Here is a 24,888-nt window from a genome sequence, read left to right as displayed (position 1 = left end):
GGGCAATGTGACCTCAGACTTTGGGTTGGCGAGGCCCTCTGCAGCTGAACTTCAACCTCTCCTTTGAATATTTGTAGCTTTATTTTTTGAGAGGTTCTGTCATTATGTTGCTTAAGTTTTGATGTTTTATTTCCCATTTGTGTAATTTTCAGGGCTTCACTGAGCTGATTCTCATAGATCTCATCAAGATCTTTGATGAAAATGAACTGGAGGTAAAGTATGGATTCTTATTAACTTGTCTTTTTTTCTTCTTTTTTCTCTTCATATTGGGTAACAAATAGCCCTAGTTTTAGGATAAAATATTAATGCTAGAAAAAAGGGTTTACAATAAGCCCTTTAGGGTTTTACCTCTCCTGCACAGTCTGTGTAGTTTGTTGTATACTTTTGTTTTTATCGTTTCTGTTTGGCTGATAAACTAAACAGTAATTCTTTAATAAATCACTTCTCTTCTCCAATTATTGCATTTATGTACAGTACAGTACATTTAATGCTACGTGACATTAAGTATTTTAACTTAGTGGCAATGGTTGTAAGTGTTTTCTCTCTCCCTCGCCCTCTGTCTCTGTGTAGCTGCTCATGTGCGGTCTAGGTGACGTCGACGTCAACGACTGGAGACAACACACTGTTTACAAGAACGGCTACTGTCCCAACCACCCTGTTATACAGTGGTTCTGGAAGGTACGTCTGTGAATCATTCACACAGAAATATTCTGTGTAAACCAGGGATTTTTAACTACATTGTTCAGTGGGCCACATTTTCATGAAGCCAAGGGCCCAGGGGGCCACGGGGTTCAAGTGTAGCCGATACGTATCTGTGCCAAGACTTCCTGAGCTATAATCTTGTTATTTATGTATACTTGGCACAACACACTGACGCATTTTCATTGTTTATGTCCCTACATTGCAATTTACACTTACATTTTTATAATTTTTACCTAGAACTTCTCTTGGCTTCTCCTGTCACTGAAAAGTTTCACTGAATTTTTGTTACGTGACTGTTGGTCTCAGCCAAGTCATTCATGGCTTCTCAGTTGCATATAGGAGTACTGAATTTAATTTATTTTATTTTATTTTTTTACAGACACTAGTTATTGCTAATGGTATATTTTTTGTTAAATTTTAAATAAGACATATATAATAAAGTGATTTTGTTTAAATATTACTTTTTTAAGCCTGGATTTTCCATTTACTCATTGGAAAATGATTTTTTTTTAAGTTTTGGGCTATGGTAAATGGTATTCTTTTGGCTTTTTTTTAAAGAAAATGTAAGAGAAGAAAAAACTCTGATGAAGAGCATGGCACTTGAAACATCACCTCTGTGGTAATTTGATTAAATATTTATTGGAGCAAAGTCTTATGTCAGACTTTGGTTATTCTTCTCTTGTATTACGTCTTGTCTAGCATCTAGTTCTTTGTTTTCTGGTTATGTGTGCTTTTGTGAATTTGAAAAAAAAAAAAGAAAATGTGCCTTTCAAACTCATTGGCAGGTTGTGGAGTTAGGAGGCAATTAGACCAAGTATACAGGAGCGCTCTGCTGGTTTAGAGGATTTATTGTAGCGGTGTTTGTTAGTCGCTTGACTTTTTCTCTTCAGGTTTTAAATTGTATTTGTTTTAAACATAACTGATAGGTGGGCCACAGTTGGCCCACAGGCTGCTGGCTGAATAGGCCTGGTGTTACCTGTCAGCCACATGTTGCCACGTATGAGTGACAGAAACTGGATATTTGATTACAAAAGTTGGTTGCGGTCATGTTTCCCTCCGGCGTCCGGCCTGCGACAGTCTACTGGCCTCGCTTTTGAAGATCAAAGTCTGTTTGGAAGAACAGGCTTGTTTGCACTGATGAAAGAGCCTAAAGTAGTAGCTGCCCTGGTTATCATCTGTCTTGACTTGAGCCTCAATACACACACACACAGTCACGCATGCAAACACACTCAGACAGCAAACAACACACACAAACCATAATGTGTGTGTGTGTGTATTGCACCCACACAGACATTAGTGTCATGTCATTTGATTAAGTGAACTGGCTCAAACAGCTTCTGGTGGAATTTGTACTTTTTTTTTTTTCTCTGTCTGATTTAATGTTTTGCTTGCACACACATGCTAGAAAGTAAAACTGTCGATAAAAAATCTTGGCTGCTTTCAAAAATTTTATCTTTTTCTGTGTTGAAGTTGTAAAAATGAGAAAGTATCCAATAAATAACTTTACTGGGAGCTGATGATTGATGTTTGATAAACAAATTTTGCGAAAATGTTATAATTAATCATCACTGAGAGATTTTATCTTTCCTCTTTCAGGTCGTCCTGTTGATGGATGCTGAAAAGAGGATCCGACTCCTTCAGTTTGTCACAGGAACGTCTCGAGTGCCGATGAATGGTTTTGCAGAGCTTTATGGTAGGTTACCCTGCCAAATGTCATCAGGTTTCCTTTATTTCCTATGTGTATAGCAGCAGCCGTTCTTTAAAATCATATATTTTCTGTTTAACCTGCGAGGCCTAAGCTTTATGTAACAGTGGCACAAAAATAGTTTTCTTAGAAGAGATGAGTCAACAGCTGCAGTTCCAAGAATTGAATTACTATCATTGTACACATACAGATAAATAAATGTGTAAAACAGATAAGGAATGACCAGAAATGCAAGATACTATGACTGTGTAAATGTTCTTTATATATGATCCATGTACAGTATATATTTGTTTGATTCTAACTTTTTTCTTCTTTATTTTAAGTTCATACAGTAAAATTCTACATGAAGCTTTAAAAGATGAAATCACTACAAATGAAAAATATTATAAGTTGTTTATATAAAATGCAAAATTTCACAAAAGCTCTCTTTTGTCCTCTTTCTATAGCAATGATTGAATCTGTTGAAATTACTGAGAGCTTAGATGTGTGGTCTATAATTATCTCAGCCGTGTCATCATAGCTATTATCATTTTTTGTTATGTGCCAGGTTCTAATGGACCTCAGCTGTTCACCATCGAGCAGTGGGGAACACCAGATAAATTGCCAAGAGCTCATACATGGTATGTAATGACCACACACACACACACACACACACACACACACACACACACACACACACACACACACACACACTTACTTAGTTACAGTGGTACATAAAGTACAGCTGATGTAATCTTGTAGCCCCTCAGCTATCGGTCTGATGGCGATTTAGCCTCTGATGGCGAGGACCAGCATATTAGGGGTTCATTTGTAGCCAGAAGGGCCAAGACATCCTCTTACACGCCCCGGTCATTTCACTAATCTCTTTAAAGGAATATCTGCATAAGCATGCTGATACATAAAATGATGGTTTGCAGATTGCATTTTGACCAATGCCCATCACTTTGTTTGCTCTCCACAAACTGTTCACCTGCCGCTCAAACTGACTGGTCAATACTACAGAACACTTGTGATACCAAAATTTTGTACTTTGCCTCCTCATTCTGAATACATAATTCAGTTATCTTTTTTTATGGAGATAACAGCTGATGTCAGCATCATTAGTTTTCAGGATTTTAGTTATAAACAAAGATTTGGACAAGTAAAAAACCTAGGAAGCACTATGTGAACAGTCAGGGGGTCGACAAAGTAAATGCCAATACCAAATTTATAGCAAACTATCCAATAATTGTTGAAACATTTTGCTTAAAACCACACATATAAACCTCATGAAGGCCCTTGAGAAAAGTCAGGGGATGACAACAATCATTGGGATACATCATTTGGGAACCATGAATGTTTGTACCTAATTTCATGCCAGTCCATCCAGTAGCTGAGGAGATATTTTAGTCTGGACTAAAGTGGATGCATCGACCGACAGGCCAACATAACTGTCACATGGCTACAAATACTTTTGTTTTTGCATTTTAAAACCAAATACCATGTAAAGTTTTTATAATTTGCCAATTAGAGCAAAACAAGCAATATATTTGACAGTGCTGTTCGCAGGAGGGCCAAACATATAATTGCAGACGCCTCACATCCATTACACTCAGAGTTTGAGCTGCTCCCGTCTGGCTGTCGATTTAGGGTCCCAAAAAACAGTCGTAACATTTATAGGAAGTCCTTTATTCCATATGCCATTCAGGCAATGAACACACAATAATTGTGTTAAGGGAAAGTGCTATTTTGTAAGATGCGCTTTGATTATTTATTTATATTTATATAATGTATTGCTCCAACATGCCTGTTTGCACTATTTTCTCTTGTATATTGTGCATTTGTGTGTTTTTAATGTTTTTTTTTTTTCTTGTGTTTTCTGATTTTTTTTTAAATTGTATTTGGCTTCTCTAAGACACAGCAAAGATACTATCTATCTATCTGTCTATCTATGCCTCTATCATCTATCAAATCAATTGTGTTTCTCCCCAGTTTCAACCGCTTGGATCTGCCCACTTACGACTCATTCGAGGATCTGAGAGAGAAACTCCTCATGGCCGTGGAGAACGCGCAGGGCTTCGAGGGGGTCGACTAAAAACTGCAGCCTCTGATTGCATCCAACCAACCAACAATAAAAAAAAATAAACAAACAAAACAAAAAGCCACAGGGATGTCAAACCAGCTGCTGTAGCAGTTCTGTGCGAGCATGTTGTACTGTAAAGCCTGACTGTAAGCCACCTCCACAGCGCAGGCGGTTTGAGATCGTACAGCGATTTGTCGAGCCAATATGCCTACGTCTTTAAATCTTTTCAGAGTGGGTAGGTCACTCCTTAAAGGTGCTGGGGGAAGAGCGGGAGAGTCGCACTGTTTGAATGCTGAAATCTATTATTCACAGGCATGAGCGATGAATGAGCTGGCCCCTGATCTGCCGTTTCTTTCCTCTCTACCCTTGTCCTGTGAAAATCTACAGTGCTGGAAAACACTAATGCATTTCAATAGCTCCTCTATGTACACTTATAGCACAGTATTCAAGCACCCTTCAGTGGAGGGGACTTAGCATGGCCTTAATTTGGCTCTTACATGCACTATTTCTCTAAGAAACTGCAAATGGCACTATGATCACAACTCTCTCAAATCCTTAGACCAACACCAGATTACCTTAGGAATGCTAGCCAATCACATTTCAGGAAAATCGGCCACACCCCTCCGTAGAGCCTTGTCTATATGTTGTGTGATCAGAAATCGCCGCTGCAGCCTTTTTGTAGAATAATTTCCTTTTTTTTATTTTTAGCCACTGGTAAGATTCAAGAACGGGGGACAACAGAATCCCCAAAGATGATTTTTTTTTTTAATAGTTTTTGTCAACATGGGAATTTTTGTTTTTAAATCATTGGTATAAATCTCGCAGGAAAATACTCTCAACGTATTTGTACTGATAAACAATGTTGTTTACTATTTTGACAGTTCTATATGACATGTGTGAAGTGTTAATCTGGCTAGTCTGGGAAATAATTAATCCATATCATTTGTTATGGTGATAGCAAATGTGTTGAATAAACTGGTTTTTATTGTAGTGCTATGAAAGCAGCATGAAACTGTATCTTGTGTTTGCTTTGACTACATCGTAGTAATTTGGACGTGTAATCGGTCTCGCGGTCGAGAAGGGAAAACTTGGAGATCGTTTCTCTGAAACATTTGATTATATTAATATTCTCATGCCTGTTGCTGTTCATAATGCTGTAAATTGTTGGAAAAAACACATTTTAAGTTCTTTCATGATATATAAATATATGTATGACTTTAACAGAAGTATTACTGATCAACAACTCTAAAAATGAAGCTGTGTGCGTGCGCGGTTGTTTGAGAGAAAAGCTGTGATTGCCACTGAATATAAAGCAGCACGTTTCTTACGAAGAAAAACTTTTTTTTTCTTTTTTATGTTTTTTTGTTCCTCTCTCCTTTTTCTAACACCATTGAACCTAAAGGGCACTTTATAGATCACTCTGAGGTCACGTCGCCTGTGTATGTCTTTTGTCATTAACTTGAATGTGATTCTTTTTTTTCCATTCGGAGCACTTACCCGGTGCAATATAAATAGTCTGTAAATCTGGGCTGCTGCTAAGGTAGAAAAAGTTGACAGAAGTGAAGCGGAGACTTCACATCCTTTTAGTATTTCCTTTCTTTTGTCTCTACCTTTTTTTCCTCCCTTGTGTTTCCTCCCTCCTGTGATCCCATCACTCCCACTGACTCAGTAAAGATTAGTCCTTTTTTTAATGAATGACAGAAAAATATCACTTTTGTTAAAGATTCCACCACTCTCTGCAACTCTTTGTGGTTCATTTAACTTCAGTCAAATAAAAATGAAACTTCTCAGAGTGTGTTGTTTGAGTTGATGTGTTGGACTTAAAGTTTCCTCGTACTGAAACAGAAGATTCATAAAAATAAATGATGTGGATGAGAGTCGACTGTTGACAAGTTACTGTCAAACAGTCATGTATAAATGTAAAATTCACAATCCAAACATCTTAAATCAGACTCTTTGCTGACATTTAAACCTTCAACATTCAGAGCATTGATGTAGTGGCAAAACCTTTTTGCTATGTAAGGATGTGATGGAGTAATTGCAAAGTGACACTACCTCTAGTGGTGTAGTGGAGGGTTTACTCATGTATACTTTTTCTGGCTGCTTACAGTTTATCCACCTCTCAGCCAAAAAGCCATTGAAATATGTACGCGAGTATTCCCACTTCCCTCCTCGGTAACTTACTCATCTACCCAGAAGTACACCCACCACAAAAACTACCACTACACCACTGACTACCTCTGTGTGTTGTAATCCGAGCTTTTCTGTTTTTTGTTCTGTAATTAGTCCAGCTTACTCCAGCTTAGTCCGCACTGGCTAGCTAATCAGAGCTGCTTTGCTGTTTGCTCATACCACAGTGGTGAAACATCGTTGTCACATAAGCATGATGCTCTCCCTCCGCTCCCCCCTTATGTTAATACCAGCTCTGTCAGTACTTTTGTCATTGTTAGTACCATAAGCTGCTAGCCGTCGGCTCAGCCACCTCCATGTTGAGAGCCGTGTACAGGCAATCCCATCCCAGACTCTGAATTACAGTTCTGATTTTGGCATACAGCTCCTTTAAAATTTAAACACAAAACATGACCATCTTGTAAATGAGGATGCATTGTTATAAACAAACCTTCCCAACAGTATAAAAAGATGTGCACAAGTAGCCCCACATCAAGTAGTACATCACGAAAACGCTGCTTCAAAAATTCGTGCAGGAGCTCTTCACAACTGAAACATATTTTCATATTGCTAAGGGATGTTTTGCTTCAATAAAGAGATGAAATCCTATATTTTATATAACACATTTTAATATGATACACTAAAAGGGGCTGTTCTGAGACTTCTTATACTTGCCAGTTCAATCATACTGAGCTGAACTGACCTTTTTTTTTTTTTAAAGTAATTTCTGACTTACAATGTAAAGGAATACCAGAATTTTCCTTCCAAGTGTAACAGCTGCGTGGCAACGACACTTCATTTCATTCTTTTACTTGTGACGACATATTCCACTCACAGGAGGTCACAGAGTTTAAAAAGGCCGTACTTCCACATGGACAGGTGCTGCTGCTGAGGGAGGCCGTTTTATTAAAATCACCTGTCTGAGATATTAATGAGTCTTACATATCTCTCTATCTCACTTTTTTTGGTGTGTCCGTGTGCACGTGGTGTGGTGAAGGGACCTCAGTTCATTCACACAGGCAATCTACGAGTTATCAGCTCCAAGGACAAGCAAATAAAAGCCACCCTGCCTGTGCGGGGACATTTTATCAAGCCCCGCTATCCTCGATCTGGTCACAAACAAGCCAAGAGCCAACTCTTCTTTAGATCCACCTTTTAAAACATTCCACCTGCTCCAAAAACAATATCGCAAAGCGCAAATGAGAATAAATGTTAACATAACTTGATAGAATAAATCACAAGAAAGCACAAACACACTCTTCGGTTTCCTGTAAAAGATAAGAGAGGCTCGTACTCACAGGCCTCTGTTACGTCACAGTGCTGACCTTAATGAAACCCTGATGGGAAGGTAAAACTGCATATGGGACATAAAGTTCATGATTAAATTATGAAAATATTCAAATGATTAATGTTTTCAGCTTTAATGTGGTTCCACTGCTAAGTGTTACATGTGCAAACCTGTAATTTATTTTATTTTGAAGGAATACTTCAACCGAAAATTACCATTTTTTTAAAATCAGATACTCACCCTGCATCATGGTGAGTTCGTGAAGAAACAATTGTTCCTCCTTTTCTTCCTGCATGTCTCCATGCAAAATGAAGAATCCAAAAATGAAGAAAATTCTTAATGAATTGAAGTCATGGTTGGACACGTTTAACAACTGTAAAAATATAACAAAATAAAACATCCATTTACAAACTCTCACACAACTCCTGCAGAATAAATCAAAGTCTCATTTATCCAGTCGTATGCTCAGTGTCCTACTTCCCGTACATATGCATTTTTGCTAAAAAGCCTTAATATTGCAGTAACACTACTTGTCTGTGCTTGACTGTTTATGCAAGTGTTTAAGCAAAAATGCATGCATTTGGGAAGTTCTGAGCTTACGACTGGATAAAATAGATGCATTTTCTCCATTTTTAGATTCTCTGTTCACTGAGGAGACATGCAAGAAAAACAGTGTTTTCTTCACAAATTAAACATAACACAGGGTGAGTAATTGATGAACGATCATTTTGTGGGTAAGATAGTCCTTTAAAGGCTATTAATTCAAAACATCCCTAAAAGGAAACTTGCCCATATTATTACTTTATTATTTCAGGATAGCTTTGGCTTAGATTTCAAAGTACAAAGAGTTGCTACATTCTTATATTTAAACATAAAATGCTGTCCTGAAATACAAATTGCAATTGCTTGCTCAGTCCGCAGAATGCAGCCAACTTATAAAAGCAAGTTTTTATATCAGAGTTTTCAAATCAATGATCAGTGCAACATCTGTTTGCAAGTATTTCTCTTGACTTTAACAGCATCAGTTGTGGAGTACCATTGCCTTCACTACCATCAAAATGTTGCTGGGTAGTCTTTCCGTTGCATGTGGTGTTCTTGTGTAAAATCTGACTAAAAAATGTCGGTCTATAGCTAATTTATATGTTGCTAATCAAACAGTGACATTTTTCAAATCAGCTATACTCCCCCACAATTTTTCCATACACCCACAAACAACTCCAGAAGTATAAGTACGCCTAATTTAATATTATGGTATAGAAGGTGAAAACTGAGCAGTGTGACACTAAAAGACCTCCAGTTAAAGGGATGTTATTTCATAATCTGGCCTGGGTGTCAGGTTTTATTATGAAACTAATCCTTGGGGACATCGCACTATGCATAGTGTATCCATTAACTATTTTCTACCCATTAACTATTAACTACTAAGAATCTGGACATTCACTTGCTGAAGCACTGTAGTCAATGAAGAACAAAATAAATCTGTTGTCCTTATTTGCTCTCAGATAAATAGGCTACAGTTAGGATTTAATTTATGGAATAATCACATGACAAAGTTGCAAGTGTGTTTAGTACAATCTTTGACTTCATGAGTGTCTAATTTGACTCCAAAGTCTGGAGAAACTTTTTGGGCCCTCCAGACTCCATATCATGTCAGATGGATTTTCCCAGTTCGTTCTGTCAGGAATCATCATGTTAAATCTTACACTCAGCTCACAGTGACTTTTACTGAAACCTTGCTATGTTGCTTCACCGGGGCAGTTTTTTGGTCTCCCCCTCCTCCACCCCTCACCCTCTACCTCTGGTCAGGGTCGATCAATACTTCCCCTGTAGCTTATCACTAATGTGGAACTGGCTGTTTGTCCAAACTCTGCTCTGTCTACATAAAGACTTGGAACGGGACGCCATCAAACCCAAATGCGCCACATATCACCTCATGAACCTGCAGACACCAAACTGGACTTTTAACTGCCTGGAAAGACTCGGAGGACACAAAGATTCGCCGGTGTGAGAGGAAAGGAGCAGAGAGGAGAGAATAGCTGGATCAGGAGCAGGAGGATGATGGCTGGGTATGAATAAATGAATTCTGGAAAGAGGATCCACTTTAGAAACTTGAGGTGAGTTGGTTGAGGTCCTTGAATGGATCTGATTCCTTTAATCATGTTTTTATCTCACAGTTTTGTTAGTAAAGTTGATAGCTGACGTGTCATTTCCAATTCAGAAGTATAATGTCATATGGTATAAAGCAGAAGAAGATGTGTTGAACCTATTGTGACATACATACAGAAGCAGCTCTATTTTTCCAACTACATTTTAGACAAAAAAAGAAGCAAAAAAATTTATGTGAAAGAAATGGGGATCACACAGGTGCCGTTTTACTCTGTTACACAGACACACACACACACACACACACACACACACACACACACACACACACACACACACACTTTTCAAATGCACACAGGTGCAGCCATCCCAACATTCAGCAAAAAAGACATGGACTTTGGACACTTTGGATAAACTTTGAGTATTTACTCAGCATCATTTTCACCATTTTCTATGGTTTTCTGTGTTTTTTACGCATTTTTTTTTAGCTTATTGATGGATATATATATAGTTAAATGTTACATGGATAATCATAATCATAAGTTTACTGTGATTTTATTTATGCCCTTTACCACTATCTTTGTTCCTCTCTAACTTTCGTTCTTGCCATCTGTCTTCATTTATTTCATGCCACCAAACTTCTTATTTTTTCTTTATTTCACCAGGTCCACCATCCACCAATTTGCATTAACAGCCTGTCTGCCTGCAGTGTCTCCAGTAAACGTTGTCCTCCAGAGCTGTGGAGTGTGACAATGGTGTTTGTGTCCTGTGTATCAAACGCCATTATCACACTAAATAGCTACAGTGTGAAAAGGACCTCATTACCCCATATCTTCATTTTCTTTTTCTAGACGTGTAAGTTTCCTCATTCATGCTGTAAATCCTAAAAATGTGTTGAGCACATGACACCATGCAGCAGGGGCAGAGATGAAAATAGATAAAGTGTGTTGATACATTGTACATGGTCTTGGGCCTCTGAGTGTGACCCACTTACTTTCGTATTTGAGGTGCTAATTTGCTGCTGGAGACCTTCTCCTGTTGGTATAAATAAAAATAGACGGCCCATTTGTTTTCATGCTGCCGCCATTTCCTGTGTTGACATCTTTTTAACTTTTTCCCAAAATGTAATCAGGTCATCTTATATAAATAGTTGTAGCACTATATTTTATGATGTAAATAAAGTGTTTGGTTTTTTTTTGTTTGTTGCTGTAGTGGGAACTTTCACACATTTCTAAGAAGAGAATATAATGTTATATTATATATTTTATAAATGTCTTCAAATCCAGCCCCATGTACAAAGACAAGTGGACAGACAGAGTCAGAATCACAATGCAACAGCCTTCATACCTAAAAACTGTAGGTCAGAGGTCCCATTACAGGAAATGTGTTGATTTAAAGGGACAGTTCACCACCAAATCAAAAATACACATTTTTCCTCTTACCTGTGGTGGTATTTATCAAATTTAGATTGTTGTGGTGTGACTTGCCGAGTGTTGAAGTTATCAGCCGTAGAGATGTCTGCTTCCTCTCCAGTATAATGGAATTAGATGGCACTCAGCTTGTGGTGCTCAAAGTGCCTAAAAAACACATCTGAAAAAATCAAAAGTAATGTCTCTTTCCAGAAATCACGATCCAGTTACTAAAGACAATTTCATACACTTTCATATAGGAACTATTTTTTTTTCTTTCTACTGAGTCACACGTGCACAAAAGAAAGCGTGCATCTACCAATAGACAAGAGGCTCGTATTCATAACAGGTTGAGATGTGAATTATAGTGTTCAGCTGAGCTAGCTCAGTTGTGCTAGGTGAGCTAGCTGTAGATGCACGCTTCCTTCAACGTTTTGATCCGGTTTGCAGATGTAGTTCCACAAAAAGAAAATAGTTCTGTAGATTATCTTGAGTAACTGGGTCATGATATCTGGACAGAGACATGGATTTTTTTTTGACACTTTAAACACCACGAGCCGAGTGCCATCTAGCTCCATTATATTGGAGACTGGAGAGAAAGCAGGCATATCTAAGGCCGATATCTCCATCACTCAGCAACTCACACCAAAACAATCTAGACTGATTTAGCACACTACAGGTCAAGGGGGAAAATAAGTATTTTTGAGTCGTCCCTTTGACTTCATAAGAAAAAAACCACAAAGCATTGTCAACCAGCAACATCTCTTTAATAGCAAAGATCTACTGTGTGCTCACACACTGGCCCCAACCCTCAACCTGAGGGCCAAAGGTCAGGGATTTAAAAAGCAACAGTGAGAACAGGATAGAAAAGCTTATTATATGAAGACCGTTTGACAGTGCCATTGAACAGCTGGGATGTTATTGAGATTATATGGAAGTAAGTAAGGCCCTTGATGTCGTGTTTGGATTTAGTTTTACATGACTCTCACTTAGATTAAGCCAGACCAGCACAGTAAAGATCCTTGAAATGATGCCAGACATTTAAAATCAGTTTAACAAGAATGCACCAGATAAGAAAATCAATAAATCTTCACATTTTTCAGTGCATACATTCAAAAGTATACTTTACATGAGCTTTATGTGTACAAAATGTCTTTGTGTTGTTTCCAGAATAACGTATGAGCTCATTCTGAATCCGTAGCTTTTACTAAATGAATAAATACTGTAATTATGTGACATTAATGTGAATATCATCAAACACCTTTGTCACTCCGCAAACCAAACACACAAAACCGACCCACTCATACGGAACCCAAAATGTCCTCTATACCGTGTGTATTCATCTTACAGCCTACTTAAAAAATATTTTCTCTAATCAATTAATTAACAAGTTCATTAATTTAATGAACTCATAGCTTGAAAACATCACAGAAGAAAAAAAAAAAAAAAAAACAAGAAAAGAAAATCTGCATTGATCTGTAAAGAAAATCGTCACACCTTACCAACAAAGCATCCTCTAAGACATCACAGTTCAACACTATCAACACCATCATTTTCAAGTGTTTGTTAAAATTTGTCACAGTTTTCCCAAAACTCGTGACATAAAGTGTCCTCAGAAAAATCACTCGTACAGAAACTTTTAAATAAAGTATCACTCTCAAATGTTCAACATGAGATGAAGCAAAAACTCTTATGAAACAACAGTTGCTCGCTTCATAGTCAAACACATCTGTCTCCTCCATCATCTGACCCTCTGCAGCCCAAAAGTTTGGACACATCTCTAATTCATCTTTGACAACTCTTTATGACAAAGTCCAAAAAAAAAATGAAGCAAATTACCTAAAACCAGTTCATTAATGACGAACCCCCCCGTAGTCCGAGATTCTCTTCTTATTATGACTTGCCCTTCACTGTTGGACCAAATGTTTTCTTCTTGGGTGCAGCAGAGGGTTGGGGTTTGGCTTTTGGAGCAGACAGAGGCTTTTTAGGTTTGGGCTGCAGGGATTTGAGGCCCAGTATCTCACAGTATTTGTTGCACTGGTGCAAAGCTTTGAACTGGTCAATGAAGGAGGTGGAACAGTTTCCTTTGAAGCCTTTATATCTAAAAAGACATAAATATTAATATATCGATTTTCATGTGTTAACAATTTGCTTCTATTATTGGTGTCAAAAAAGACAAAAAACTCACCCCTTCTTACAGGTGGCGATCCCCACATCAGTGAGCCTCATTCCCACTCCTGAAAACAACAAAAATCAGATCGATATCAGTTCTCTAAATTTAATAATTTGCAGATAAAACTTTCTGAACTCATTTCAAAATTTTCTCTTTTTTTCCAACCTTGCATGTCAGTAACCAGCAGGTTGCCCTCCGTCTTATGATAGACCCAGTGCTGGAAAGCACAACATTTCTGCCCCGCCTCCGAGTCACGTCTCATGAGGTTGATCTCTTTGCCGTCCTTGACCGAATACTTGACAAAGTCACCGATCAGCTCCTCCTCCAGTGTGGCGTATGGGATGTCATTTGACGGACGGTGAACCAGGTAGATGGGAATAATCCTGAAGGACGAATGAAGAAAAAAATTGAGTTACAAGTATTTTACGTTATTCTGAAATGAAAGCAGAGTTATTGTTTGTTGTGCATTAAGTTTGCAGCTTGTCATTATGTCACTCACTCTGGGATCTCTCCGAAGGATTCAATAGACTGAGCGACAGTGGTGTACGCCTTGATGTACTCTCTTGCTGTGTTCTGGACCTGGCACTCCTACAAAACAAAAAGTCACGTATATAGACATGTATAGCTGCAGCCACAATCTGTTTGAGACAAACCCACAAACGCATCGGTCATTTGTAACCATGATGCAACGCAGTGTTGTGAGGCCAAACATTGCCATAATCCACGTTATAATTCCAGTTTATCCCAATTTAGCATTTTCTTCCGGACTTCCCCTTCAGACCAAGGAGTAAACAGGGCTGATGGTTGGCAAGTGATGTGGTTAGTGGTCACCAACTGGTGCTTATGGCAAAAAGAGTTATTAGCCTCCAGGTTTACCTCCAGGATATGCGACGCACTGAATATGCCAAGTAATGTTTCTGTTCTGCCAGCCAGTTCCTGCTCAGCCTATACACTTTACATTGAGGTGATGTTGAAATGTTGGGGTGAAGATATTGTAATTATGTCATAATTAATTATTTTTATAATTATATTGACTGATTAATTTGTGCTTGGTTCCCAAAGAGGACTTTTACAAACACAATGCAATTACACTTTTAGCAATGAAGGTCTGTTGGAGAGTCCTTTGACGTTCTTACCTCTACAGCCAATGTAAAGTTCTTCTGAACGAGCTCGTCATTGTTCTTGGTCCCGTAGCTGATAGCATTGTGTACTTTGAGCACACACGAGTGTCCAGGTACAGACAGAGGTATCTGACCCGCCTGCATCTTGGTCCGGAAAGCCCGCCGGTGCATCCCCTCCCCAAAGTGGACCTTTTCAGTGATGATGCTGACAGGTTGGTTCTCTCCAAAGTATTGGTCTGTTAGGAAATCCTCTTTGAATATCAGACGGGAACAGTTGACATCCTCTTCTTCACTCGCAACATCCACAGGGGCAGCTAGAAAGACAATTTGTCATCTGTTATGTGTCAAAATCCTTGAAAGCTTTAAAGCTCAGGAAGTCATAAATTTTTCTAAGATTGATTGCAACTCACATGGGACAATCTTTGGGGATGGAGGGATGACAATCTCACTGAGCACTGTAAGATGGTCAAAAAGAAGAAAAATATTTGATACACATTTTTTAACGACATTTGTGTTTTAGATGTTATAGTTTACATACAGTATGTTTGTTGTTTTTTTTACCTTCATATGTGAGCAGGTAGTCCTGGGTGACTGATCCATGTGAACTGGTGAGCTGGCACTGGTATTTGCCCAAGTCTTTGTGAGAAGCGTTGGAGATGGTCAGCGACACTCTGCTCTCGTCCCCTGCACTATAGAGACAGGTACAGTGTCAGAACATGCACCAGTCAAAGCCTCTGATCTTTACACAGCAACCCTAATCTAGTTTATACATTATGCCAATCCAGGATGATTTCTTTGCCAAAAATATGAACTGTGTTTGCTGATATCTAACTGCTTTAGTTGCTCCTCTTGGAGAATGTTCCCACTGACCAGAGTCTTATGTAAGTGAAGGTAGTCATAGATGTCAAAGTTACATATTTTTTTATCATAATGTTTTTCTACATCTGCTCTGTCCATACTTTTGGTGCACAAGCATGATGCCAAAAGCCACCTCCTGCATCCAACCAGACAGAGGTATCCAGGAGTGTAAACAGCTGACACAGAAGGATACCTTAAACATCATAAGTATACGCAGATGTCACTGAGAGAGCCACACCATATGATGGGGCTGCTACCAAGTATGATCTCCTTGAAAAATGAAGGCTAAATTTACAGCAAAACGAAGTATGTCAACTGTTGCACAACCAAAACAGGAAGAGGATAGCAATTTCTCATTTTCCCATCAGTAGCAATTGCCATCAAAGAGTATCAATGCAAAACAAAGTACAGACCAAAGAACAACAAGAACAACAACAAGAACAACCAAAGTAACTGTGGAAAACAAAATGCAGTGTGTCAAGTGTTTCTGTTAGTGAGAGGAAAACAGAAAGCAATTTGGTTAGTAGTTATCCTTGAGACGGCAGTGCCGACAATAACACACACATTAGAGATGGATTGGTGGGAGATTGGTGGGGGACGGAAAGTTAAAAAGTTATCTTTTTCCAATATAAAGAAAGTCAAATTTATCCCTGCCGTCAAAGAACTGCATAAAAAACTTTCCACCCAGTTTTCTGATGCCTAATGTTAAATACTGCTGCCTGTATGACTGCCTGGAGTTAGCAAGCAACACTGTTGGCATGACACTGGATGAAATATGATCTTCCCCGATCTCCTCTTGAGGTCATATTGTGCTTTGTTTTAATTTTCTATTCTTCATTCATGCTCAGCATTTCCTGTTTTGTTTTGAAACTCACATCTCATCCCATTTTAAATCACTTCACTTCCTGCCCTTGTGTTTTTCGGCCAGTTTTGATTGCCTGCCCCGCCCTGATTAGTTTCACCTGTCCCTCACTATTCCTGGTTTGGTTTGGAGTCCTGTTACCTGCTTTCCTGTACCTGTCTGCTGTCACCTGCCTGATTTTGGGACTGTACACATTTTTTATATAAATCTTTGAATTCATCCAGCTGCCTCACTTGTTCTCTGAATTTGGGTCAAAGCCTGCTACCTGCTCCCCAAAATCGTGACTGGAGGTAACTTAGTAGCATAAGTGCATCCTTGACCTATTGAACAACTTTAAAGGCAGTTTATATAGCGAATACGGTGGTGTCAATAAAAGACTTTAGTCCATATGTAAGGGACTGTGTGGGAACTTGAGATGGTAGGAAACAGCTGCTGTAGCATGATTTAGATTAAAGGAGTATAACGTCACAAAGATAATCTAATTATGATGGCCTATTTGGTAAATCACTGGTACATAGAAGATACTGGTTGGTGTTTTGTGGTGTATTGAGTTATAGAGGTTCTACAAAGATGAGGGTAAAGTTTAGGAAAATATAAAAATCATGTAAAATAAATCTAAATACCTTCTCTTGATCTCAGACAGGACAGTGCCCCCTCTGCTCCAGGTGACGGTGTGGTGGGAGAAGACGGCCGAAAACTGACACCACAAACACAGACTCTGGGGATCCCCGCTCACTGACACTGCCTGGATAGGCTGCACCACCTTGGGCTCTGCAGACATCGTCACATGCTTTTACAAAGAGGTACTGCAATCATTTTATTTTGTGTCATAGAGTGCTTAGCAGAGAAATTGTTCAATGTATATGTCTTACCTTCTTTAGGAAGGATTTTCTGTTTGACCACTTCACTGTATGGCTTCTTACGCATTGCCCCGGCATCTACTTTTGGTTCTTCCCCCTTTGCCTGGATAGGAACATCTGGCTTCGGTAGTTTAGACTCCAAAACACTGACAATCTTCCCGAACTTGTCCCCTGACAGGCGACGTCTTTTGATAATATCATCTTTCAAAGGACTGGTGATGTTTTTTGCCTGTTGGTCTTTAGGATCTGCATGATGTGGAGGTTGTTCTCCTTGCGAAACTTTAGTTTGTGTTTGCTGAGACTTTTTCTCATCTGACTGATTATTGTCCCTTTGAGGTTTCCCAGCTTTCGCTCCCAGTTTGGCCTCAAACATATCAATCCTTCCTCTTGCAGTCTTTGGTTTTGCTCCATTCTCCACTTCAACCAGTGGTTCAGCTACACTTTTCACTCCTGTTGCAGTTGAAGTATGTTTCTTTTTCTTCTTGCCGTGTGGCTTGTTTGATGCCTTCTCAGTTACCACTCCAGTCTCAATCACTAATTTAGCCTCCTTGTCCTCAACAGGAGTGTTCTTACTGCTGTGATTTTCCTCGATAAGAGGGTGAGTCTCTTGCTGTTTGCAGACCTGCTGGGCTGAAACATGGGGAGATACATTCTCCTGTTTCTTGGAAACTTGTGCACCATGATGATGACCAGCAGATTTGTCCTTTTTGGCACGTGCTTTACTCTCTGAGCTGGATTTGTGGGTTTTGTGCGGCATCTTTTCAGCTGTTTTCTGATTCAACTCAGTTATAGCAGCTATAGCGATGGGTTTTGCAGTCCTGGATACAAAGGGGTCATTTGATTCTAAAGTGATGACTGCAACACGGTTCTCCTCCGAGATGATGAAATGATCAGCAGGAAAATCAACCAAGTTTGATAGTTCTCTGCTGAGGTCATGAATGTCCTCAGTTATTGTTTTTCTTGCGGCGACTAAGTCCAGTTGTTTCTCTGGTAAAGATTTCTCAGCAGAGTTTAATGTATTTTCCTTTTTATGAATTGACTCATGACCTTCCAGAGATGTTTTGTCTGTAATCCCATCCGAGGTAGGCCAAAGAGTGCACTGTTGACTACAAGTGTTGCCACTGAGAGACTTCTTGGCACAAGTTTGCTCTCCTTCCAAACGGCAGCCTCCCTGGCCGACAAGGCAGGAGCCGATACTGAGAGGAGCTAAGGGCGTAATAAACTTAGGACTCCCCCACCGTGGCTCCACCTGACATGCTCCGTCAAGGTCTGGTAAAGTGTCAGACGACACGTGCGTGAGGCCAGGTTGTGTGGGCACACCTGGCACGTGTGAGTTTGTCAGATGGTGTGCGGCGAGGAAATCAAGATCTGTTAAAGGTTCGGCTCCTTTACGATCAACCTCAGCTGGCCCAGGGCTGCTTTTGGCTTCCTGCTCCGCAACCGAGCTCGGGTGGGGGACACCGTGTTCATCTGTCACTTCACACTCTTTATTTCCAAAGGGCTGAGAATAAAAATAGACAAATAATAATACAAATGTTAGGCAATTTTATTGTATTCTTTAGTATAAGACTGTCAGACTCCACTGACACTATAATGTGGTGTAAAATAAATCTGTTTAAGTGCTGGCATCAATATGACTAAATTATTTTAAAGGCATATTCTGCGGAAAACTTGCCATAACATTCAGATGCAATAAATACATACCTTTCTATAAAGTCACAGAGCAGACGTCTATAAAACACCATGCTTATATATCTTATCCCAGAGTCCATATGTCCTGCATGCGACTGAACCCTACACTTTTTCTGTTAAAGACCGGAGCTCCAGCTATGCCTTGCGCACCTAAGCCAATCACAAGCAGTCTCCTAGGCCTATGGACCTGTTGGTGTCCTGATCCTGGGTTTTTAAAGGAGATGCAAAGGGAATGGGTGTGTTAAAGGGTGCTCACATAAAGAGAGCAAGAGAGAGAGAGAGTCAGGGAGGGTCATGTTTCAGTCCTCAGCTGTGCTCTCCTCTCACCCCTCCACCCTGACACGCCACAGATGCATGCTATTATCATTGAACTCTCAGCTATTCTTAGTTGCCATTTCTGTCCATCCGAAGTTCTCCTCTCATGCACTCCACGTTTCCTTCAGCACACACAGCTGTCAGTCTTTGAGATGGGAGCCAAAGGACTTATCCAATAATACAGAATCAAGCCCAGGGGTGAGAGTCCTTCATGGGTGCAAAATGAGTGGCTCCGATCCAAAGCAAGGCGACAATACTCGTGAGTCTCATACAAAGATTTCACTCTCCAGGCTATGAATACTGTAGGACAACAGCGACAAGGGCAGGAGAGGGAATGTCTCTTAACGTTCTGGCCCTGCTACCAAAGCGCATGACTGATTTATGTGTTGGCCAGCATGTGAAGGTGATCGCTGTTGTTCTCTCCACTATGAACGGGGAATCTTTCCACTGCTGTCTATCTGTCACATACTTCAGAGAAAGTGTTGTGTGTTTGAGTGTTTACGTGGACATGTTTGTGTCCGTCTGTGTAGGACCAAGATGCGCAACAACAAACATCCCATCCCCAAGGTTAACCCTTTGAAACCTGAGCAAATTATCTGAATTTCTTTCAAAAAGCATTGAAAGAAGGCAATGAGTAACTTAACAAGAAATGATCCAAAACATTACAAAAAAGTAAAAAGAAAATAAAAAATAGAAAAAAAAAATTAATAAAAGTTACAAGAACATTACCTGAAAATTAGTAATAAAAGAAAAGTTTTAAAAAAAACAATAGAAAGGAAATGACTTGAAAAAACTTTTTTAGACATTTTTCCCTGTTTTTGTAATTCCATAATGTTTTTTTTCTGTCTCTCTTTTCAAAAACTAGTTTTCATTTCTTTGCCATTTTATATTTTCTTCATTTTATCAATTTCTTGCTAAATTGATTTCAATCCAAGTTTCAGAGGGTTAATATGCACTCATATTTCATGCTTTTCTACAACACTTTTCACTACATTAATAGCTGTCAGTCTCTATAGTGAGTCATCTTACCTCCACAATCATGAGCTCTGCAGGTGTATTTTGTTCCTCCAAATCTGTATCCTCTGTTATATTCAGTATGATTGGATCTCCTTCACTGCTAATGAAAATGTCCGATTTGACAAATCTACCAAAGCAAGAAAGGTCAAGTTTGGGAGAAGTAGATTCAGGGATCACATCCACACTCCAGGAGGGAGCCACCATGACACCAGATGACCCCATGGATGAGTGCTGGTGTATGGGACATGGAGAGCGCTCAGCCCGGCTGCTCTGGATTTCTTGCGGCTCCTTTTCTTCCTGTGTTATAGCTGTTGAATCACACAGAGATTCAGCACACAGGGTGCCCTCTCTGCCTGCAGCTTCGAGGCACAAAGACAGACAACTCTGCCCAGAGAGGACGGAGCTCTCTGAGATATTTTGCGCCTCTAGAGGTTGATCTTGGACACCCATGGGTAGCTGCGGTTGTTCCTGCTCTGCTGGCTTTTGACCCTCTCCCTCTTTAGACGTCTGTGTTTCTGTATTGACCTCTGCGAGTGCCTGTGTCAGAGCATCTATCTCGGCCCCGATCTCTGTGAAAACAGCTGTGAAGTCTTCTGGTGGAGCCGCGATGATCCCGGTCCACTCTGAGAGTGCACTTGCCCAGCTGTCCACTGATGACCACCTCTCAACCGGTGGCCCCCAACTTCTGGTGTCATCGCTGGACCAGCCAATCCCCTCACTACCTTCAGAGCTGTAACCAGACACAAGAGACAAGTCACCGGTGACTTGCATCACAGAATGTCCCGTCAAGTCTTCGGCATCCTCACCTGCCAGATACTGGCATGCGTCCACCCACAGCTCGACAGGACTGTTGCTTCTCTGTGTAAGGGGGGTTGAATCAGCGACCTCTGCTTTCTCTCGCCTCCCATCATTTACCAATATCCAGCCCGCTTCACAGGCATCCACGGCAGGTGGCCTTGCACGTTGGCCTGCGGCTGACTCACAGTCCGCTATAGCGCGTTCCTCAACAGAGCTGTAAGGACATTGTGTTGCCACTTTGTCTGAATCACACATCAGGACATGTGTATTGCAGTCATGGATTTTTCCCCCTGTTTGTGATAATGGCTGGTATTTAGGACATTGAGCCTCTTGGGGATCTGCGCTAGACCTCAGGATGAAGTCCTGCGTGTCACTTTCAAAGATATAAAGGTCTGGCACAGGTGCCATTGCTGTATCACTCTCTAAACTATCCGACTGATGTGATAACGACCTTAATAGAGACATGGCTCGACTGTGTTCAGAGCTGGAGAGAGGCTCAGTGACACACGGCTCCATCGAACCCTGAGAAGCTGATGACATCAACCCAAAAGGTTGAGGTGTACTATTTTCTTGTGGTTCTTGTTTAACGTGAAACTCTGAAAAAGATTCAGATAGAGGTGAAATAAGGTCATGAGAGAAGTGAGGTAAAAGAGGTAATGCAGGTTCTGAAGAACCAAAATAGCTACAAACCCTGAAATCATCATCCACTGGTGAGAGCTCGGAGCAAAGTGTCAAACATTCTGACACATTATAGCTGAGCGATGACGGCTTTAAACTGTCTGAGTCTGTGCTTTTCTCCTGAGAGAGGCTTTTGGAAACATTTGAAAAAGACTCGGTGGATTTGTCTTTGGGGTCTGAGAGATCTGACACAACGCTTGCTCCTGTCTCATTTGTAGACAGCTTGTTTTCTGTGTGCAAAAAAGAAAGAGGGTCTAAATCCTCAGTTTGGCTGTGTGTGAGAGCTGGTGGTGACTGTGTTTGGTCATCTGAGCAAAGAAGTGACGGATCCATCGGGTCTTGTGGCTGTGCTGCTCGAGTAGATTGTCAGCAGCAAGACTCCAGCTGTCAAACAGCAACTTTGGGCCAAGTTTTGCGATGAATGGCATAAAGTTCTGCACACAGATTGTTTGTACCCGGCTTTTCTGGTCTCATTTCCTCCCCCGGGTCAAACTGTATCCTTAGATCCTTTGACTCAGTGCCTGCAAAGTGAAGTCAGACAGTCAGATAATCTCAGGTTCATGTGTGTATTTTCCTCCCTGATCTGAAGTATTTGAAGTGAGGGCCACTATCTCCCTCTGGCTCTTTATCTTAGTTGCAGGAGATGCCCCTTTAACTGGCATGTTGCATCTATTTTAGAGGCTTTTACAGGACACTTGACATACCTTATCAACAGGAAGCCTTCCTGTTGTTGTTGTTACCTCGAAGCTGATAAAATTGTCTGGTGTGAGGTGGTAGTGTTGTTACAGCTGTAGACTTGTCTAAATTATCAATATATTATCATATACTCTACTATGTGTGATTTCTTCACGAGACATTGTGAGATTCACTGAAAAGTGTTACTGACATTTTACACATTCCTGATCCACCACTATAAGCTATTTACCAGGTAACAATATGGAGTTCACAAGCCACCAGACCTGCAAGTAATTACATATCTAGTGAACTGTTCAGAATCTCTGATGTTACTCAATAGTCTAAAGAGTTAACATTGAAATATATGATATTAGTTAATTAGCTCTAAAATTATGAAGGTTTCTACTTCTCTTTCATTTGCCTTAAGTTGAAAATAATGTAAACATATCCACGTATAAATAATTTGTCAAGAAACGTTTAAAGCAGTCAGCACAAACAACACTTTCTTTTGCATTTCAGGTTCCTCTGATTCAAGTTTTTCGAAAAAAAAAAAACATTAATGCGCACATTCAGCAGAGAATCTGCTGTGGAGGTTTATGAGGTATTGTTGTTGCTCATGGCCTTAATATTCATGATACTCCAAACTTTATAATTTGGTAAAAGATATGTAAAGTTTTTGCATATTTTTTACGTACTGATGTCATTAAAATGTTGACAACAACATAGTTAACCTGACAAGTAACATCAGGGATATTTCATAAAGTGACAGTTCACCCCAAAATCAAAACCAAACAATATAGACTCAATCTAGTACTACAGGTATGAGGAAAAATGTGTATTTCTAATTTATGGGTGAACTGTCACTTTAATATGTTACTTTTCTTTTACATTACAGCTGCAGTTATTTAGTGACTTCTGGTGACTGTAAAAGCATCGCTGTGTCTTAAAATCACATGGCCCATGGTGCCCACTACAGGCAAACTGACATATGTGCATAAGGCCCAATATGAAGTGTTGAAGGGGGAGGCTTCAAAACATGCACCATGATATACAGATTGCAGGAGAGGAACTGGTGGCACAGACACTGGAAAAATACCAGCACATCTTCACCCGTGACCTGCATTTGTGACATTCCTGCTGCAGTGAAGGACACCTAGCTGAGAACTCAAGCCTGAAATGTTTACTACATTTACTGAACCTATCTAACTTTAGCAAGTCTGTTGACCAACACCTTGATTTTAAAAAAAGAAGAAAAAAAAAAATCACTCTGCAAACACATTTAAACCCTTACAAACTACTAATTGTAAGATTATTTTCCTTAAATTAATCAAATGTTTTTGATATGCTGCAGTCACATTTAGTACACAAACTCTATATTTAGATTTGATTATGGCGGGCATATTAATAGTCCAAATATCTGAGTTGTAACCTACTTATAGAGCCACTTAAAGGGTTTTAAATGAATCAGAAATCAATGTTGTTGGTATGCTTGATTAGTGTATTCGAGAGGACTTGATCTCTACTGACATTAAAAAACAATAAAGCTGTCGGCACCTGTGTGACTGAAAGTGTAATTTGATTTCATCTCGAATGTCTGTGCCAAAATAGATCCATCCTCGGTCACACAACACCCCCCTTCAAGAGCCTGCTGCATCTTTAAATCTTCTGTATGTGGACGACTTGCTTGAAAGACGTGAAATAGGAACTCAGGTTTGAAAAATAACAATATAAGCTGCTTCAAAATGCAACTTTCTCAATACTGATGACTACAAATAGCAGAAAACTGAACAAATATTCACCAAATACATAACAGTATATAAATCACTTTAAAGAATTAATTCTGATGGTAAAGTGTATCATGCAGCGCAGCAGAGTGTGTGTGTGTGTGTGTGTGTGTGTGTGTGTGTGTGTGTGTGTGTCAATTTGTCAACAGTGCAAGACGAAGCAATGTAACTGACAATATTCACTACTCCCAAAGAAAACCACAAACAGATATCTAACCCACAGCTGAATCATCACACATGATTAAAGTCAGCATCAAAAACGGCATCAACGCAGTCATCTCAGTGTGTGAATGGGATTTTTAGACATGCATGTAGTACGTACCCGTGTCATAGCCGTGTGGATGAGTATATAGACCTATGATGTAGGACTTCAGTTTGAGCTCAGGCTAGTGCCTGCGGTCTCGGGGTGTGAGTCTATTTTTAAATGTTGTCCCCCCGCAAGTACAAAGTCAGTTACCTGATATTGCGGGCATGTGCCGATCTTGAACATTTAACACTCAATATCTATATTTACAGCCTGTTTCAGTGATGGCCTACTTTACAGATGAAGATGTTGACTTGTTGGTGTTGTAGAAATTTAATCAAAGAAAGTTTTTGACTCTGGCCAGACAGAAATA

The 24,888-nt window shown here is 39.8% G+C and overlaps 2 protein-coding genes and 1 long non-coding RNA gene across 8 annotated transcripts in view; 2 read left to right on the top strand and 1 right to left on the bottom strand.

The window, feature by feature from the left end:
- nedd4l (NEDD4 like E3 ubiquitin protein ligase) overlaps window positions 1-6,261 on the top strand; it is a 58,577-nt gene extending 52,316 nt beyond the window's left edge. For all 6 annotated transcript variants that reach the window (XM_042509807.2, XM_042509805.2, XM_088071553.1 and 3 more), the window contains 5 exons: window positions 153-212; window positions 571-678; window positions 2,299-2,395; window positions 2,955-3,027; window positions 4,379-6,261. In XM_042509807.2, the coding sequence (XP_042365741.2) occupies window positions 153-212; window positions 571-678; window positions 2,299-2,395; window positions 2,955-3,027; window positions 4,379-4,481 (441 nt within the window). In that variant the 3' untranslated portion in view covers window positions 4,482-6,261. The remainder of the gene's footprint in view (window positions 1-152; window positions 213-570; window positions 679-2,298; window positions 2,396-2,954; window positions 3,028-4,378) is intronic.
- A 3,538-nt stretch (window positions 6,262-9,799) lies between these two features.
- Window positions 9,800-11,225, top strand: LOC148186176 (uncharacterized). The gene is made up of 2 exons (XR_015775110.1): window positions 9,800-10,040; window positions 10,695-11,225. It is a non-coding gene; the product is annotated as an uncharacterized LOC148186176 (long non-coding RNA).
- A 958-nt stretch (window positions 11,226-12,183) lies between these two features.
- Window positions 12,184-24,684, bottom strand: alpk2 (alpha kinase 2). Its single transcript, XM_088070825.1, has 11 exons — window positions 24,594-24,684; window positions 20,349-22,333; window positions 17,325-18,813; window positions 17,076-17,223; window positions 15,294-15,421; window positions 15,143-15,187; window positions 14,748-15,046; window positions 14,111-14,199; window positions 13,777-13,994; window positions 13,627-13,675; window positions 12,184-13,539 (listed from the first exon to the last, which is right to left on the bottom strand). The coding sequence occupies exons 2-11, from the start codon at window positions 22,143-22,145 to the stop codon at window positions 13,332-13,334; spliced, it is 4,470 nt and encodes a 1,489-aa protein (XP_087926951.1). The 5' UTR covers window positions 22,146-22,333; window positions 24,594-24,684; the 3' UTR covers window positions 12,184-13,331.
- Window positions 24,685-24,888: the final 204 nt, after the last annotated feature.

The sequence above is a fragment of the Plectropomus leopardus genome, chromosome 20, assembly GCF_026936395.1.
Source record: "Plectropomus leopardus strain MGB_pleo_1.0 chromosome 20, ASM2693639v1, whole genome shotgun sequence".
NCBI classification, from domain to species: Eukaryota; Metazoa; Chordata; class Actinopteri; order Perciformes; family Serranidae; genus Plectropomus; species Plectropomus leopardus.
Note: the sequence above shows the minus strand (reverse complement) of the source record. Positions and strands in the feature narration are given on the sequence as shown.

Excerpts from the sequence above, each read along its gene's own strand:
- alpk2 (XM_088070825.1), bottom strand. The coding sequence starts at position 22,145 with ATGGATCCGTCACTTCTTTGCTCAGATGACCAAACACAGTCACCACCA. Across the intron at positions 18,814-20,348 it reads CAGAGCTCATGATTGTGGAG|CCCTTTGGAAATAAAGAGTG; the intron begins GTAAGATGACTC and ends TTTTATTCTCAG. Across the intron at positions 15,188-15,293 it reads CTACCTGCTCACATATGAAG|TGCTCAGTGAGATTGTCATC; the intron begins GTAAAAAAAACA and ends ACCATCTTACAG.